Source organism: Tupaia chinensis, unplaced genomic scaffold (genome assembly GCF_000334495.1).
Source record: "Tupaia chinensis unplaced genomic scaffold, TupChi_1.0 Scaffold000013_1, whole genome shotgun sequence".
In the NCBI taxonomy this organism is placed as follows: Eukaryota; Metazoa; Chordata; class Mammalia; order Scandentia; family Tupaiidae; genus Tupaia; species Tupaia belangeri.
In genome coordinates this window covers 1,701,444-1,717,602 of record NW_006159443.1, presented here as the reverse complement: position 1 = coordinate 1,717,602, position 16,159 = coordinate 1,701,444, and the positions used below count along the sequence as shown (strand labels likewise).

Sequence of the window (16,159 nt, the reverse complement as noted above, 5' to 3'; positions counted from 1 at the left end):
ATAATCATACCAGAGCTAAAAATAAAGCATCAATGAATGTTAAAAGTCTACAATACCAAAGTGTAGTATTTAACACTCTGGAAAAAATAAATATGAGTAAGAAGGAATCTTATGAATCTTACCCTAAGGAGCTTAAAAACAGAAATAAGTGCTATAAGAATACAAGTAAGCTGAAAGCAAGAAAGATAAATTTAATCTGATGGGTAGCTGGAGAAAGAATTAAGTCGTTTCCACTTCTACAGACTAGGTTACCTGAGACTAGACAAGGAAAAGTCATTTACCCAGTACCAGTCTACTTTCACTCTCACTGTTTTGCTTCACCCCCTTCAATTCCCAGTCACAACACACATCTATAACTTTGGATAAAAATTCCTTTACTTTCTCCTGGCAGCTTTTTTTCAAGACCTCCATACATGTCATTTCCTAAGTGAAGTTATCACAATGTAACTAAATGACTAGAATATAGCAAGTGCCCTATAGCAAAAATCTCTCTCTGAAAACAAAAAACAAAGATACGTAATCCTGTGTGCTAGTAGTATACACTTGAACAGGTGAAGTTAGTGAAATGCTTTCAATGAGACTTATTTTTGATGGACTAAACATTTCTATTAACAAAAAAAGCTGGGAGGGAACAGATGGAAAAAAACAACAATGCATTTAGTTGACATAAAAATGAAGTTATTTGCTGATGATAATGTATATGGTAATGTCTTTGTCTTGACTGATATGCACTGTATTCACGCTGAGAAAAATCATGTACATTGTAAAGATGCATAGTGGTTAAATGTAAATAATAAATATTTTCAAAAGCTAAAAAGAAAAAATACAGTATGTCCACCACATTACACTGTGAGCACCTAAGGAGCAAGAACTGCACTCTTACTTATTTTATAACCCTCTCTTCTGCTCCTCAACCTAAAATCCACTTCCCCACTAAGTATCTGATACATGATAGGTACCCATAAATATTTATTGAATGAGCAATTAACTAATTAATGACTATTACATTACTGAAAAGCACAGAGAATACGATAAACAGGAAATTTTAAGTCTAGTCATCTATAAAAATATTCTGAAAAAGTGCAGGTAAAACCATTTAATATAGCAAAGTCTTCAAGATATAAAAAATTAAAAAGTGTGTTGTAAAAATGACAAAAAGGCCTAATAGATGATGAATACCTCACAAAGTATCTGCAGTCTTCATCTTATTTAGCCCTATCCTTTCCACTGACTTCAAAATTACTTTTGAACATACAGTCATCATATCGATGTCTAGTGCTCCTTAATCTCTAAAGTCTTACTAAAGCACTGAAACAGTTTGAACTCGTCAAGATGCCTGCATTTCTTAATAAAGTAGTGGTATTGAAATAGAACTCTTCATGGTTAGGCAGGCTATAATACAACTTAAGAACGTATCTCCAACAAAACCAATAATTCGAAATTGTGAGTAAATAAATAAGATAGTGTACAAAATTACTCTGAAGTATACAATGAATTTGGGTTATTTGTGGCAAACTAACAATGTTTGAATTTCCAATCCCTGTCCCTGCTCCTTCCATAGTTTGTAGCCGTCAGGACACAATTAGGAACATGTGTTTGATATGAACACAAAATTATGTTAATGAAGGAAGGTTGAGGGAGCCGACGTAAAGATTGCTGAAGGCAGGCAGCCCAAGGTTGGATGGTCAAGGCATGTTGGATCCCACATGGACTACTCTGCGGTTTGAATTCCAGATCCAGCAGCACCAGGTGTGTGTACATTCATGTGTGTCCCAAATCCCACAAGAATGAAAAATTGGAGGCAATTAGATGAGGGCATGACCACAACCCATTGGGTGGTGTGTTCTCCTCCCTCTCTGTCTCTCTGGCTCTCTCTGGCAAGCAGATGGACCCTCTGGACAATTCAAAGAAAAAAAGATTGCTGAAGGCAATTTTTGGTTCTTTTTGAATATTTTTCATTTATTAGTACTGGTTACTTCTCATTTTATTTCTAATCTGAACTCCCATGTAGTCGACCGCAGTTTGAGTCCCGAACCCTGGAGTTCCAGTCCCAGCTCCACTTCTTTCTACTTGTGATCTTACCTCATTAGAAAAATAGGAATTACAACGTACTCAATATCACAGGGTCACAATGAAAACTAAATGGCCTAATTAAGATAAGGAGTGTATAAGTGTTAGGAATTATTTTAAGCAGTATAATCATACCAGAGCTAAAAATAAAGCATCAATGAATGTTAAAAGTCTACAATACCAAAGTGTAGTATTTAACACTCTGGAAAAAATAAATATGAGTAAGAAGGAATCTTATGAATCTTACCCTAAGGAGCTTAAAAACAGAAATAAGTGCTATAAGAATACAAGTAAGCTGAAAGCAAGAAAGATAAATTTAATCTGATGGGTAGCTGGAGAAAGAATTAAGTCGTTTCCACTTCTACAGACTAGGTTACCTGAGACTAGACAAGGAAAAGTCATTTACCCAGTACCAGTCTACTTTCACTCTCACTGTTTTGCTTCACCCCCTTCAATTCCCAGTCACAACACACATCTATAACTTTGGATAAAAATTCCTTTACTTTCTCCTGGCAGCTTTTTTTCAAGACCTCCATACATGTCATTTCCTAAGTGAAGTTATCACAATGTAACTAAATGACTAGAATATAGCAAGTGCCCTATAGCAAAAATCTCTCTCTGAAAACAAAAAACAAAGATACGTAATCCTGTGTGCTAGTAGTATACACTTGAACAGGTGAAGTTAGTGAAATGCTTTCAATGAGACTTATTTTTGATGGACTAAACATTTCTATTAACAAAAAAAGCTGGGAGGGAACAGATGGAAAAAAACAACAATGCATTTAGTTGACATAAAAATGAAGTTATTTGCTGATGATAATGTATATGGTAATGTCTTTGTCTTGACTGATATGCACTGTATTCACGCTGAGAAAAATCATGTACATTGTAAAGATGCATAGTGGTTAAATGTAAATAATAAATATTTTCAAAAGCTAAAAAGAAAAAATACAGTATGTCCACCACATTACACTGTGAGCACCTAAGGAGCAAGAACTGCACTCTTACTTATTTTATAACCCTCTCTTCTGCTCCTCAACCTAAAATCCACTTCCCCACTAAGTATCTGATACATGATAGGTACCCATAAATATTTATTGAATGAGCAATTAACTAATTAATGACTATTACATTACTGAAAAGCACAGAGAATACGATAAACAGGAAATTTTAAGTCTAGTCATCTATAAAAATATTCTGAAAAAGTGCAGGTAAAACCATTTAATATAGCAAAGTCTTCAAGATATAAAAAATTAAAAAGTGTGTTGTAAAAATGACAAAAAGGCCTAATAGATGATGAATACCTCACAAAGTATCTGCAGTCTTCATCTTATTTAGCCCTATCCTTTCCACTGACTTCAAAATTACTTTTGAACATACAGTCATCATATCGATGTCTAGTGCTCCTTAATCTCTAAAGTCTTACTAAAGCACTGAAACAGTTTGAACTCGTCAAGATGCCTGCATTTCTTAATAAAGTAGTGGTATTGAAATAGAACTCTTCATGGTTAGGCAGGCTATAATACAACTTAAGAACGTATCTCCAACAAAACCAATAATTCGAAATTGTGAGTAAATAAATAAGATAGTGTACAAAATTACTCTGAAGTATACAATGAATTTGGGTTATTTGTGGCAAACTAACAATGTTTGAATTTCCAATCCCTGTCCCTGCTCCTTCCATAGTTTGTAGCCGTCAGGACACAATTAGGAACATGTGTTTGATATGAACACAAAATTATGTTAATGAAGGAAGGTTGAGGGAGCCGACGTAAAGATTGCTGAAGGCAGGCAGCCCAAGGTTGGATGGTCAAGGCATGTTGGATCCCACATGGACTACTCTGCGGTTTGAATTCCAGATCCAGCAGCACCAGGTGTGTGTACATTCATGTGTGTCCCAAATCCCACAAGAATGAAAAATTGGAGGCAATTAGATGAGGGCATGACCACAACCCATTGGGTGGTGTGTTCTCCTCCCTCTCTGTCTCTCTGGCTCTCTCTGGCAAGCAGATGGACCCTCTGGACAATTCAAAGAAAAAAAGATTGCTGAAGGCAATTTTTGGTTCTTTTTGAATATTTTTCATTTATTAGTACTGGTTACTTCTCATTTTATTTCTAATCTGAACTCCCATGTAGTCGACCGCAGTTTGAGTCCCGAACCCGGTGGCTTAAACTCACGCTGGGCACGTGTGCGTGCATGCCCAAGATCTCGAGAGGAGAATAGAGGAGAAGGGATTGTGGCATGGCCATTGCCCCTGGGGGGTGATTTCTTGCTTTCTGTCTGTCTCTTTCTGGTCAGTCACGTGCCCTATAGCAAAAACTTCTCCAAAAAAAGGAAAAAAAAAAATACAACTCATGCCATCCCTTAACATAAAGCAGCAAAATACCAAAAACCACGTTATCTTATTAGCTTCAATATTCTGCATCTACATTTTTTAAATAACGTAACAACAACCTCTCCATTCACATTCCAGTAAAAGCCTTCTACCAGGATTTGTATAGCTCACTTTATTTATCTTCCTCCCTTACCTTTGTTATTTATTGCCTTTCTTTTCCTGACTTCACTACAAACTGTCTTTTAATGGGGCTTAAAAACATCAAATAACAACGCCGATGCTCTAAAATTAAATTGTGGTATTTATTATAGAACTTCAACGGGTATCATTTCTTGCCTCTTATTTTCCATCTTTGTTTATTCTCTTGCTTTATCTAAAAGCATTTCCACTAATGGGCAAAGGAATTAAAAGAAAATTTTAGAGTGGAGAAGGTAAAAAAGATAACATAATGGGGACCAGCAGCTGGTGTAATAGTTATGTCGCTGGACTCCTATGTAGTAGACTGTGGTTTGAGTCCCAGACCCAGTGGCTTAAACTCATGCCAAGCGCGTGTACGTGCATGCCCAAGATCCCGAGAAGAGAATGGAGGAGAAGGGATTGCGGCGTGGCCATTCCCCCTGGGGGGTGATTTCTCGCTTTCTGTATCTGTCTTTCTGCCAAGCGCATGTGCCCTATAGCTAACCCCCCCCCTAAAAAAAGATAACATAATTTAATACAATGCTTTATCAAAGATATAAGAATATTTTCTTAAAACACAAAAAAATTGGTAAAAATTAGTAAAAATAATTTGTAATAAATAGTTGTTATAGATATCACAGCTGAAATATACTTTTTTACAATCCTAAGGAATATTCAGTTACTATAATGGAAAATTATTTCAAACTAATTTAAAGTCAAGATAGCCAGAGATAATAAAGTCACAGATAATGAAGAATTTTTATTTTTCATCCAGAGTAGTCCCTTTTCCAAGGGGTCAAAGTCCTTTTTAAACTGTATGTACAAACAGAAAAATTTAAGATCTCAGTTCTTTATTGAAATTTAATATTTTAATAGAGATTTATTATTTTTAAGTTTAGCCTCAGTAAAGCAGTAGGCCAATATTCTTCAAATGTTCTTGATCATACATTTATTCTATACAAATATAATACATATGAATATATTTATATTAGTATATTATACATATGAAAAATGATATAAATATATTATGTATATACAATATTCATAACATCTCCACTGCACTATTATAAATCATCCACAAAAGAATATCATAAAGTATGAGATCAATAAATATAAATAGAAGATCCAATATTTTCTTCCCAAAAAATCATCTTTATAACCACTGCTTTGGAGAGCATTATTACAAACTATAAGGCAGAAAACTGAATATAATGAATGGTTTGATATAAAAAACTAAATTTATACATTGGTTTATAAGAAATTAATCTGGGACCAGTGATGGTGTAATGGTTATGTCTCTGGACTTCCATGTAGTTGGCCGTAGTTTGAATCCCAGACCCACTAGCTTAAAACTCATGCTGGGCATGTGTGTATCTATGTGTGCCCAAAATCCTAAGAGGAAGATGCGGGGGAAGGGACTGCAGCAGGATCACCTGCCCAGAGGGTAATTCTCACTTTCTGTCTCTCTTACAAGCTCACGCAGCAAAAATTTCTCTTAAAAAAAAAAAAGAGAGAAAAGAAAACAAATTAATCTGTTTAAAATACACATGGAAAAAAATATATATGTGTGTGTGTGTGTGTGTATATATATATATATGCACACACACACACACACATATATATATATTTTCCAATTTACCAGTGCCATTTACTTGTAGTGTCATAAGAACCATATACATCTGATAGTAATGAAAAGGGAGAGAAAAAGCTCATACTTCACTGATTACAGTAAAAAGAAGTGTATGTTGCTATAATGTTTCATTATATAGGAATCTTGTAAAACTGGCTCTAACTATTCTATTGTATTTATCAAAGTGGTTCAATGACTTCTCCCAAAGACTAGGATATACCTTCAACTTAAAATGTATATAGCCCTATAAGTCTAAAAATCCATTTTACAGAAACAAAAGATTTGAACTTAGACAAAACATCCAGACCTGATTATGAAATGCCAACATGACATACAAATATTTGCAAACATTTTTGAGTGCATGGTAATTCTGAGTTGGTAAGTTATAGTTTGGAAATCATTTCAAACAACAGTATAAATAAGAAAGGGAAAAAATGCCATCACTCTCACTCTCCACCTCTTTGAATGGAATTTAGTATGCCTAGTTTTAATTTACTACTTTCTGCCAATGACAGATCATAATAAACATTGAGGGCCTTAACCTTGCTACTTTCCTTACATGAAAGTCTTAAGAATTCAAACACTTAACAAAGTAAGTTATTTAGTTGTGGGTTACCTCAGAACTGAAAAGCCTTAATTAAAGAAAGCCCTGTAAGGAGGACACAGTATTTATGATTTTAAAAACCACTTTTACTTACGTCAACAGGGACCAGAAGGCTCTTGCCAAGATGTTGATTAAAAGAGAGGCACCAGGCTTCAGTGTAACCATTCATGTTAGGAACATACTTCTTTATCGTCTCATCGTTCAGTCTTAGCCACACACCATCATCATTGTGGATCTATGGGAAGTAAGCAACAAAAAGAAGCATGCCCATCTGTAACTCCTCTGAAGCTAATGTGGATGAAAAGCTGCACTGTGGGCAAATAATGGTGGATGTAAAGATGAAGCATCTAGTTTTTGCAGAAGGTAAGTCTGAGAGTACATCTAAGGAAAATCTTAGGTAGGAAGATCAAAGCATTATGATAACTTACATAGTGAGATTGTAAAAACAATTTTACTTAGGAGTAAAAGCGTGATGAAATCATACTTTAAGATGCACTGGTAAAATAGACAAAGCAGATGTTTCCCAAAAGAACACAAGTCTTCTTTCCAATAAATTTAAATTTTAACAATCAGAAGTTTTTTTTGGTAGTATTACTAGAAAAGTGTACTGTTCAAAGTTAAAGTGATACAAGGAATATATAAAACAAACAACATTTAAAACAAACAACATTCTAAAAATTCATAGTTATTACCAGTGAGCACAAGTATAGGTTTTTAATACTATGCTTAAATTGTATTATTTTTGGATTAAAAATAAAATTTTAATATTTTTATGGATAAAGAAAAAGAAATTTAATATTTGAAACTCCTATGAAAACACTCCATAAAACAATTTTCAAAATATTTCCCAAATTGCTTAAAACATACTCTAATAGGAAGCTTAATAACTTTATTATTGTGCAAATAATGCAAAAAATTTCATCCAAAATTTATTACCGGGAGTTATTTGTAAATTACCTCATCAATAAACGTGATAGTTCCATTGACTTTCACTATGCCTATCTGCTCACTCTGAAGGGAGGGGTGACTCCGGATTCGGAGTCCTGCACTGTCCTTGGCCACAAATTTTCGAACCTGAGAAAGGCAAAGATAGACAAGCAAAACATGGAATAGTGATCTTTTAAGTAGTAAAAGATAAATTAAACATATTTGGAAATGCTATAATTCTTTAAGTTTCCAAAATTATTTGCAGTTGGCTTCCCTCTGCAAATAACAGCAATTGATTTTATAAACTAATAGTACAACTTAAAAGTTTTGCTTGTAGAAATATAATATCCTTTCTAAAATTTTAAGTAACATTAAAAAGATTTAAGCCCATTTTTTTCCCCTGTTGCAAGAGTAAGGCATAAATTTCATTACCAATGCTTCCTTTATAACAAATAGTTTACCAAAATCTTTGTACTTAATCTGCAAATTTTGAAAACTAATTTTTCTTTTTTTTTTTGGAGAGATTTTCACTGTAGGGCGCGTGCGCTCGCCAGACAGACAGAGAGAGACATAGAGACAGAAAGCGAGAAATCACCCCCCAGGGGGGATGGTCACGCCGCAATCCCTTCTCCTCCATTCTCCTCTCAGGATCTTGGGCACACACGCACACGCACCCGGCGTGAGTTTTAAGCCACCGGGTCCGGGACACGAACCGCGGTCGACTACGTGGGAGTCCAGCGACATAGCCATTACGCTAATAACTGCTGGTTCCCGAAAACTAATTTTTCTTTTAACGATACAGGGTATATATATTAACCTTATAAGCTTCATATATAATTTCAGCAGATTTTGTGTTAGTTGTACACTTTCAATAACAGAAAGTATGGACCATCTATAAATTACTCTAAACATTACACAAAGAAGCCAAAGTTACAGGTTCTATAATTTAGAAGTATTAAAACTATCATAAACTACTCTCCAAATTCAAATCCTAAAATCAGGTAAAAATATCCAATGTTTGATGTTCATTTTGAAACATTAATAAAAAATTAAAAATATTTTAATGATTCAGGTTCTGATTTCATCCTACTCTCTAACCTTATTTGGTTGCGGTTCAGTCTTTGGTTTAACCAGCTGAGTTCCTGGTGGTATCATGCCCTTTGGGGGATCTTTTACTTTTACCTCTAGGCCAGCATCTGTATGAAAAAGAAAGAGAACTAAAATTTTAGAAAGAAGAAAGGGAGTTTCCTTAAAACCTAACCTTATAAATAAACCCAGGCTACTTTAACTAACTAAAACAAATATCTGAATTCTGTCCTTTTAAGGTGACAGATATTAAACTAGATAAAAAAAGAAAAATATTTGAAAAATGGTCCTTAGATTATAAAGGGAATTAAGAGTTTTCAAGCCAATGAAGGGGCTCCCATTCTTCAGCTAGAACATGTGAAATGGTACTGAACAAATTAAAAATAATACAAAGGAATGTTCTATGATTTAATGTTATCAGTGAGAATACGACTCATCATCTGTAACAGGTTTCTCTATGACTTATACGCAATGTAACATCACTGTCAAGGCTGAGGTTTTCATGCTGCACTGGCCTCGGGTGCTCCCACATCTACCAGTAACTGTCTCTCAGTGTCTCAATTTTCTCATCTACAAAATAGGAAATAATAATAGTACCAACTTCAATGAGCTATAGGGTGAATAAAACGATTTATATAAGGTATGTGTAAAATAATATTGAGTATATATTAAATGCTCAATAAATGTTATCTATTATTAGAATTATTATTCTAATGACTTTAGCTTTGAATCTTTTTCTTCAGCCTCATTCCAAAAAGCAAATATAAGTATGTTTTTCTTATCTACTTTGTGTCAGTTTCTGTCACCCCACTATTAAATAATTAAAGAAAAAATCTCTACCTATTGAGAACTTAACAGTGTATCTGTACGGGAAAAAAGTCTCCCTCATGAAGTCATTCTTGACTAGCTCCACTTAGAATTCCCTGCCATAATTTGTACTTCTTCTGTGTCACTATTTTTCTTTCACTTCATATGACTTTTGTTTGCCTGTTTTATCTCAGCAATCTTAGCAGGTTGTTAATTTTTTTTTTTTCTTTTTCTCTTTGGAGAGGTTTTTAGCTATAGGGTGCATGCGCTCGCCAGAAAGACAGAGACAGAGAGACAGAAAGCAAGAAATCACCCCCCGGGGGGGTTAGCCACGCCGCAATCCCTTCTCCTCCATTCTCCTCTCCGGATCTTGGGCACGCATGCACACATGCCTGGTGTGAGTTTAAACAACCAGGTCCAGGACTCGAACTGTGGTTGACTACATGGGAGTCCAGCGACATAGCCATTACACTAACTGCTGGTCCCAGCAGGTTGTTAACTTTTGTTGGGAATTATCTTAACTATAGAGATATTTTGCTCAGAATCAAAAATTGTTTGCTGAACTAAGCCTTTTCAGATATAATGAGATAAACAAGAGTGTAGAACAGCTGTGGATAAAGGATTCTGGAATGGTATAGGTAAATGGGATATTTTGATTTCAGATAGTTATGTAAATGTATAAAAATAATAATATAATTATATCAATGTCAAGTACCTCTTTACCTGGACTGCAAAACAAATTGCTTAAATTAGAGTTTCCCACATGGCATTTTGGTAGAACGTTAATCAGTATTACTTCTTTTTTAAATTCGCCCCCAGCTGCATTCAGTCCCATCATGGGCACAAGCACCTGGTATACACAAGGGGACCTAAGGATGCAAATCCAGGACCTTCAACATGGGCCCAGTAGTGTTACTGCTGCGCTACCAACTGCCTCAACCAGTAGTACTTCTATCTTTACCTGTCTCTTCCTCACACACAGCCATTCCGTGATAAGGATTAAACAAATTTAGACAAGACTCTTAATTTTATAACTTCTCAGAATCCCTAATATGTTAATGTAGACTATATAAATGTCTCAAGTGAGACTATAATATACCAAGTTTTCTCAATGAATGTCATTGATCATAGGAACCCTTGGGATTGGAATTCACATTGACAGACATGTACTAGAGTTTTCTCATTCTACTATTACTCTATTATACAGATAATTTAAAAGTAAAGAGAAAAAAAGATCAATGCCCAAAGGAAAAGCAGTATGTTTTCCAGAGTTAATTGAATGGTAGATACCAATAGTTACTGAGCTGCCATTATGTGTCTAGCACTGACTGAGAGACCCAGTCAAATGGGATGACTTGCTCATAGGCAGGAGAGAAAGATGGACACATCATGAGGAGGGGACAGAATACTACAAGGAGAAAATCACACGTGATTACTTCCATTAAGGGAGTGGAGGGAAGGAGTTATGAGGGGTACAATGTCTAAATAGACACAATGAATTATTACAAAAGGTTAGAATATTAGGAATGTACTAGTTAAATATTCATTACTAAGGAGAAGATGAAGTCTCAAACAAGTTATGAAGCCTTCCCAAGTATATGACAAAAGTTAAAGGGTAAAACTAGAATACAAAGATACACACAAACACACATATATATGCTAGAGGGTATGTACGTACTCCAAAAAAATGAAAAAGAGAGGGAGAGAGAGAGAGAAACTACACCGCAATGGGGTCTGGTCATGATACAACCCTTTCTCTTCCATTTCTCCATCCCATCAGGATACTGGGCATACATGCCCAGGGTGTTGTTGTTTCAAGGGCCCAGATTAAACTAACCATATGAGATCTACACAGCATTTAACCACTGTGCTACATGAATGAACCTAAAAGATTTATTCTAGTTCTTTGTATAAGCAAGTCATAACTTCAGAAAAAGTACCTATTTCAATGCCATCAATGGTAACATGAATAGTGTAGAGTCCAATGGCCCCTGGAGTCCAATTTGCACAGTATGTACCATCATTATTGACACGGATCAGCATGTTCTCACTGGGTCTGAAAAGCAGTAAGGTGGGATATTAGAAATGTTACTTTAGGTTAAACAGCTGATATCTTTACAATATTTCAGAAAACATTTAATTTGTATTATCATGACTAGTAATCCTACTGCCCTACCATACACAGAACGTTATCCCACTCTCTTGAGTGATTAAAGTTCAGGCTTTTCTTATCTCAAAACTCCATCACCCCTATTCCTCACTCTCAGGTGATCATGGACTCACTTCTTTCTCCAGTGAAAAAATAAGCTATCAGATACAACTTCCCAGTTGCAATCAGATGAATAAACCTACCCTCCCCTGCCTTTTCTCCTGCTACAACGGAAGAAATGCCCAGGATCTTATCTAGAGCCAGTCCTCCTCATACTATCAATCTCATTCCCTCAATATTTCCTTGTTCTCTCTGAGGCATCCTCAGTTTCTCCCACTTCATTGGATCATTTCTATGAGCATACAAACAAAATTTATAATCTCTCATCTTAACAAACATTTCATCTTGATATTACAACCCTCTCTAAGTAACATTATCTATTCTCCCACTTATGTCAAAATTCATCTAAAAAGAATCCACGACCATTCTATTTCTTTACCTCTACTTCACTTCCACAACTTATCTTTACTAGGATTTTATTCCCAATATTTCATCACAATGGCTGATGTCAAAGTCATCACTAACCACCATGTCCCCAAAGTCAATAGTCATTTCTCCACCCTCAGCAATATCTCAGTAGCATTTGATAGTTCAGAACTCTTACTTTCTTGAAATACTTCCTTCTGCTTGCTTCAGTGACATTCTCCCAGACTTTCTGTTACCTCACTGGCCATTCTCTCTCAGTGTTTTGTTGGCTCTCTCTTTTCTTACAGCCCTTTAACTGACAGAATGCCCCAAGATTTTTAATGGTTTTCTTTCATTTTAAAAATTTGTTATAGGGCAAATGCACTCACCAGACACACACACACACACACACACACACACACACACACACACACAGAGAGAGAGAGAGAGAGAGAGAGAGAGAGAGAGAGACAGACATAGAGAGAGAAGAAAAGTGAGAAAGCACCTCCCCAGGGGACATGGCCCCACTGCAATCCCTTCTCCTCCAGTCTCCTCTCAAGATTTTGGACACACATGTGCATATGTTGGCACGTTTTATCAAACCTCCAAGTCATGGTTTGTCATGTGGCATTCAGTGCCTTAACCACCATGGCATTTGCTAGTCCCAGGAATGATTTTCTTTCCACACCATCTTTCTAGTTGATTCATCCATTCCTCAGTTAAATTTCATCTTTATATAAGTGACTGCCAAAATTACTTTTTCCATGAGTTTCAAACTGATATTTCCACTTGTTTAGTTGGTATTACCACTTAAATAAATCAGAGGTATCTTGGTATTTCAATTTTAATGCATACAAAAAAGAAATTATATCCCTCAGCCTTACAAAATAAAACAAGATTTTTTAAAAAAATACCTACTTGTTCTTCAGACTTTAAAAAAATTCATTAGAGGCTGCATGGAGAAAGGCAGTGGAGAGAGAAGAGAAGTGGAGGTGGGTGGGATGGGTCAGGTAAGTAAAAGCAACCATCCATGAGGGATGGTCATGGCAATCCCTTCTCCTTTTTTTCTCCCTCCTTTTATTATTTTTGGCATGCACATGTACCTGGCATGTTTTTCAAGCCAGTCCCAGGGACATGACTCAAAAAACCTCAGTCAGCCATGTGGGCTCCAGCACTTCATCATCAGTAATAGGCTGGGACCCAGACTTCTTGATCCTCCTAAGAGTCAGGTTAATCTATACTATGGTCAATAAATTTGTTTTAATTATTTTTTCTTTGGGTTAAAAAGTCTTTGTCACAACTACTTTACCACTGCAGTGCAAAAGCAGCTACAGATAATTAAATGGGCAACACAGGTTCTACTAGAACTTTATTTATAAAAACAGACAATAAGCCAGATATGGTCTATAAACCAAAAGTGGCCAATCCTTGATCTATATACTGCTGCTAAAGTGAAAGAAAATCTATTATTATTCCTCTTCTTATTTCCACCCCAGCAGCAAGGTCTACTGGCTATACTTTCTAGACATATCTGCAATCCATCTACATCTCTGTATTTCCACTGCTAACTCCCTTTCACCCCTAATCCAAGCTACCTAATAATCATCTGTTTCCTTTTTTGTTCCCCTGCAAATTATTCTCCAGGGAGCAACCAGATATCTTTTAAGAACTATAAAACAGATTTTGTCACCCTTCTTAAAACCTTCCAAATAACTTTGCTTAGAAGAAATCAAAACTCCCCAACGCAGTCTACCATCCCTGTACCATGTAAACCTTGAGTGCTGACCTCATCTTTGACCATTTTTCCTCTTGTTCACATCCTACCATCTTTCTGTAATTTTCTAAAAGACATCAAGCTGCACCCACCCCAGGTTTACTCTGCTTTGAATGAACTTCCTCCAGTTCTTTACAAAGTTGATTATCAACCAGCTCTTCACTCAAGCAGCATCACCTGAAATAAGCCTTTCCTGTCATCCAACACTTTGGCAATCTGTCCCATCCCCATACTCTCCATTAAATGGCTTTATTATCACTATTCTTTTTAATTATTCATAGTTTTCTTAAGAGGATTTTTTTTTTTTAATTTTTGGAGAGGTTTTTGCTATAGGGCGTGTGCACTCGCCAGAAAGACAGAGAGACGGAAAGCGAGAAATCAATCCCCAGCAGGGATAACCACGCTGCAATCCCCTCTCCTCCATTCTCCTCTTGGGATCTTGGGCATGCACACACACGCACCCGGCATGAGTTTAAGCCACCAGGTCCGGGACTCGAACCGTGGTCAGCTACATGGGAGTTCAGTGACATAGCCATTACGCTAACTGCTAGTCCCTAACCTGTTAATTTCTAACAAGTCATGTGACACAATGAAACTTCTAAGTAATTCTCTTTTCTCAGATTTACTTCAGAGAATTTACTAAATTCTATGAAGGTAATTTTTCCAAAGCACAAAGCATTTAATTATTTTTTTCTAAGTGTCTATTTTTAAAAGTGCTTCTAACAAAAAAAATACTAACTGAAAACATGCTTAAATCTGGAATTAATTAAATTATTAACTGAAAAATTAAGATACATAAATTGAAAAATTAAGACATCAAAAATAAGTACACAACACACTGAAATCTCTTTGCAACCTACTGGAGAAGAACAAAAGGAATAACTTAAAAACAGCAAAAAAAAAAAAAAAAACCAGAACAAAACAAGCTAGTCATCTTTAATCAAGTCAATTTTCACATTTTTAGATATTATTTTTTTTCTCTAGTACCCAAATAATACATAACATATTGATGGTATTACAATTGAATATAAATGTATTCTATTTGTACACCTTCACATTATTATATGTGAAGAATTCTACTAGAAACTTAAAAGGTGCTATAAAGTAGTTATGGAAAATAAAGTTGGAACTCAGGATGATTTAAGTTATAAGCAATTAAAAACCTATGCTTTGGAAACACTTTGAGAAAATGATCCTTACCTCTTAGGAGTTGGTGATGCAAAACGCAGTTCTTCAAATGAGTAATTTTCATAAACCTTTAAGAGACCAGTAACAATGGAAAAATCATTAGAAACATTCTTAAAGTAATGGGACATAGAAATGTGGTATTGTCTGTTGAAGATATTTTATAGTTTTATCAACTGTACTAAGGAGAAATGTTCACTTGTTGAAATAATCATTTTATAAGCTAAATAATGTGATTGAATGTATAAAAGAAAATGAAAAAAAAAAGAAAAAAAAATGGAGTAATAAAATATTCAGGCCTAGCCATAGAGTGCAAACAGAAATATACCAGTGCATTGTGGCTAAGACTACATGGGAGGCCCGGATTAGGTGCTGGACACAACCTATACAGGCTGAAGATAATGGTATGTGCCTGTGGTCCTAGCTAACTGGGAAAGGAGGACTGCAACTTAGTCAGATTCTCTCCTTTACTCTCTTTTATTTATATACATATATTTTCAATACATGATACTGAGACAATAGATTATCTATATGGGAGAAAAAGGAAAAGTTCAACTACCTACATTAAATCATTTACAAAAATAAAGTTAAGGTGTATTAAAGATACAAATAAAAAAATCTTTAAAACTATAGGGAAAAATATCTTTTTAATATACTAAAATTTCAAATTTCTGGGCTGGCCCCATATTCTAGTGGTTAAGGTGGTTGGATCCCACGTTTGACTGCAGTTTAAGTCATGGTTCTGGTAGCTCAAAAACATGCCAGGTACATATGTGTTGTGTGCCCCAAATACCAACAAGATGGAAAGATGGAGGACAAGGGATTGTAGAGCAAACACAACCCACTTGGGGGAGGGGGGTGCTTTCTGTCTCTTTCTCTCTCTTTCTGGTGAGAGCACAGGAAATAAGCCTCCACCTTGGACAAGGGAATTTGTAACTCATGTAACAAA

At 35.5% G+C, this 16,159-nt stretch overlaps 1 protein-coding gene across 1 annotated transcript in view; it reads right to left on the bottom strand.

The window, feature by feature from the left end:
• The window catches only part of MYCBP2 (MYC binding protein 2), a gene marked incomplete at its 5' end in the record, with an annotated part of 292,519 nt that overhangs the window by 93,687 nt on the left and 182,673 nt on the right, over nt 1-16,159 (bottom strand). Inside the window, 5 exon segments of the mRNA XM_027769695.1 lie at nt 6,912-7,052; nt 7,775-7,891; nt 8,843-8,940; nt 11,578-11,693; nt 15,226-15,281. Of these exon segments, the coding sequence (XP_027625496.1) occupies nt 6,912-7,052; nt 7,775-7,891; nt 8,843-8,940; nt 11,578-11,693; nt 15,226-15,281 (528 nt within the window).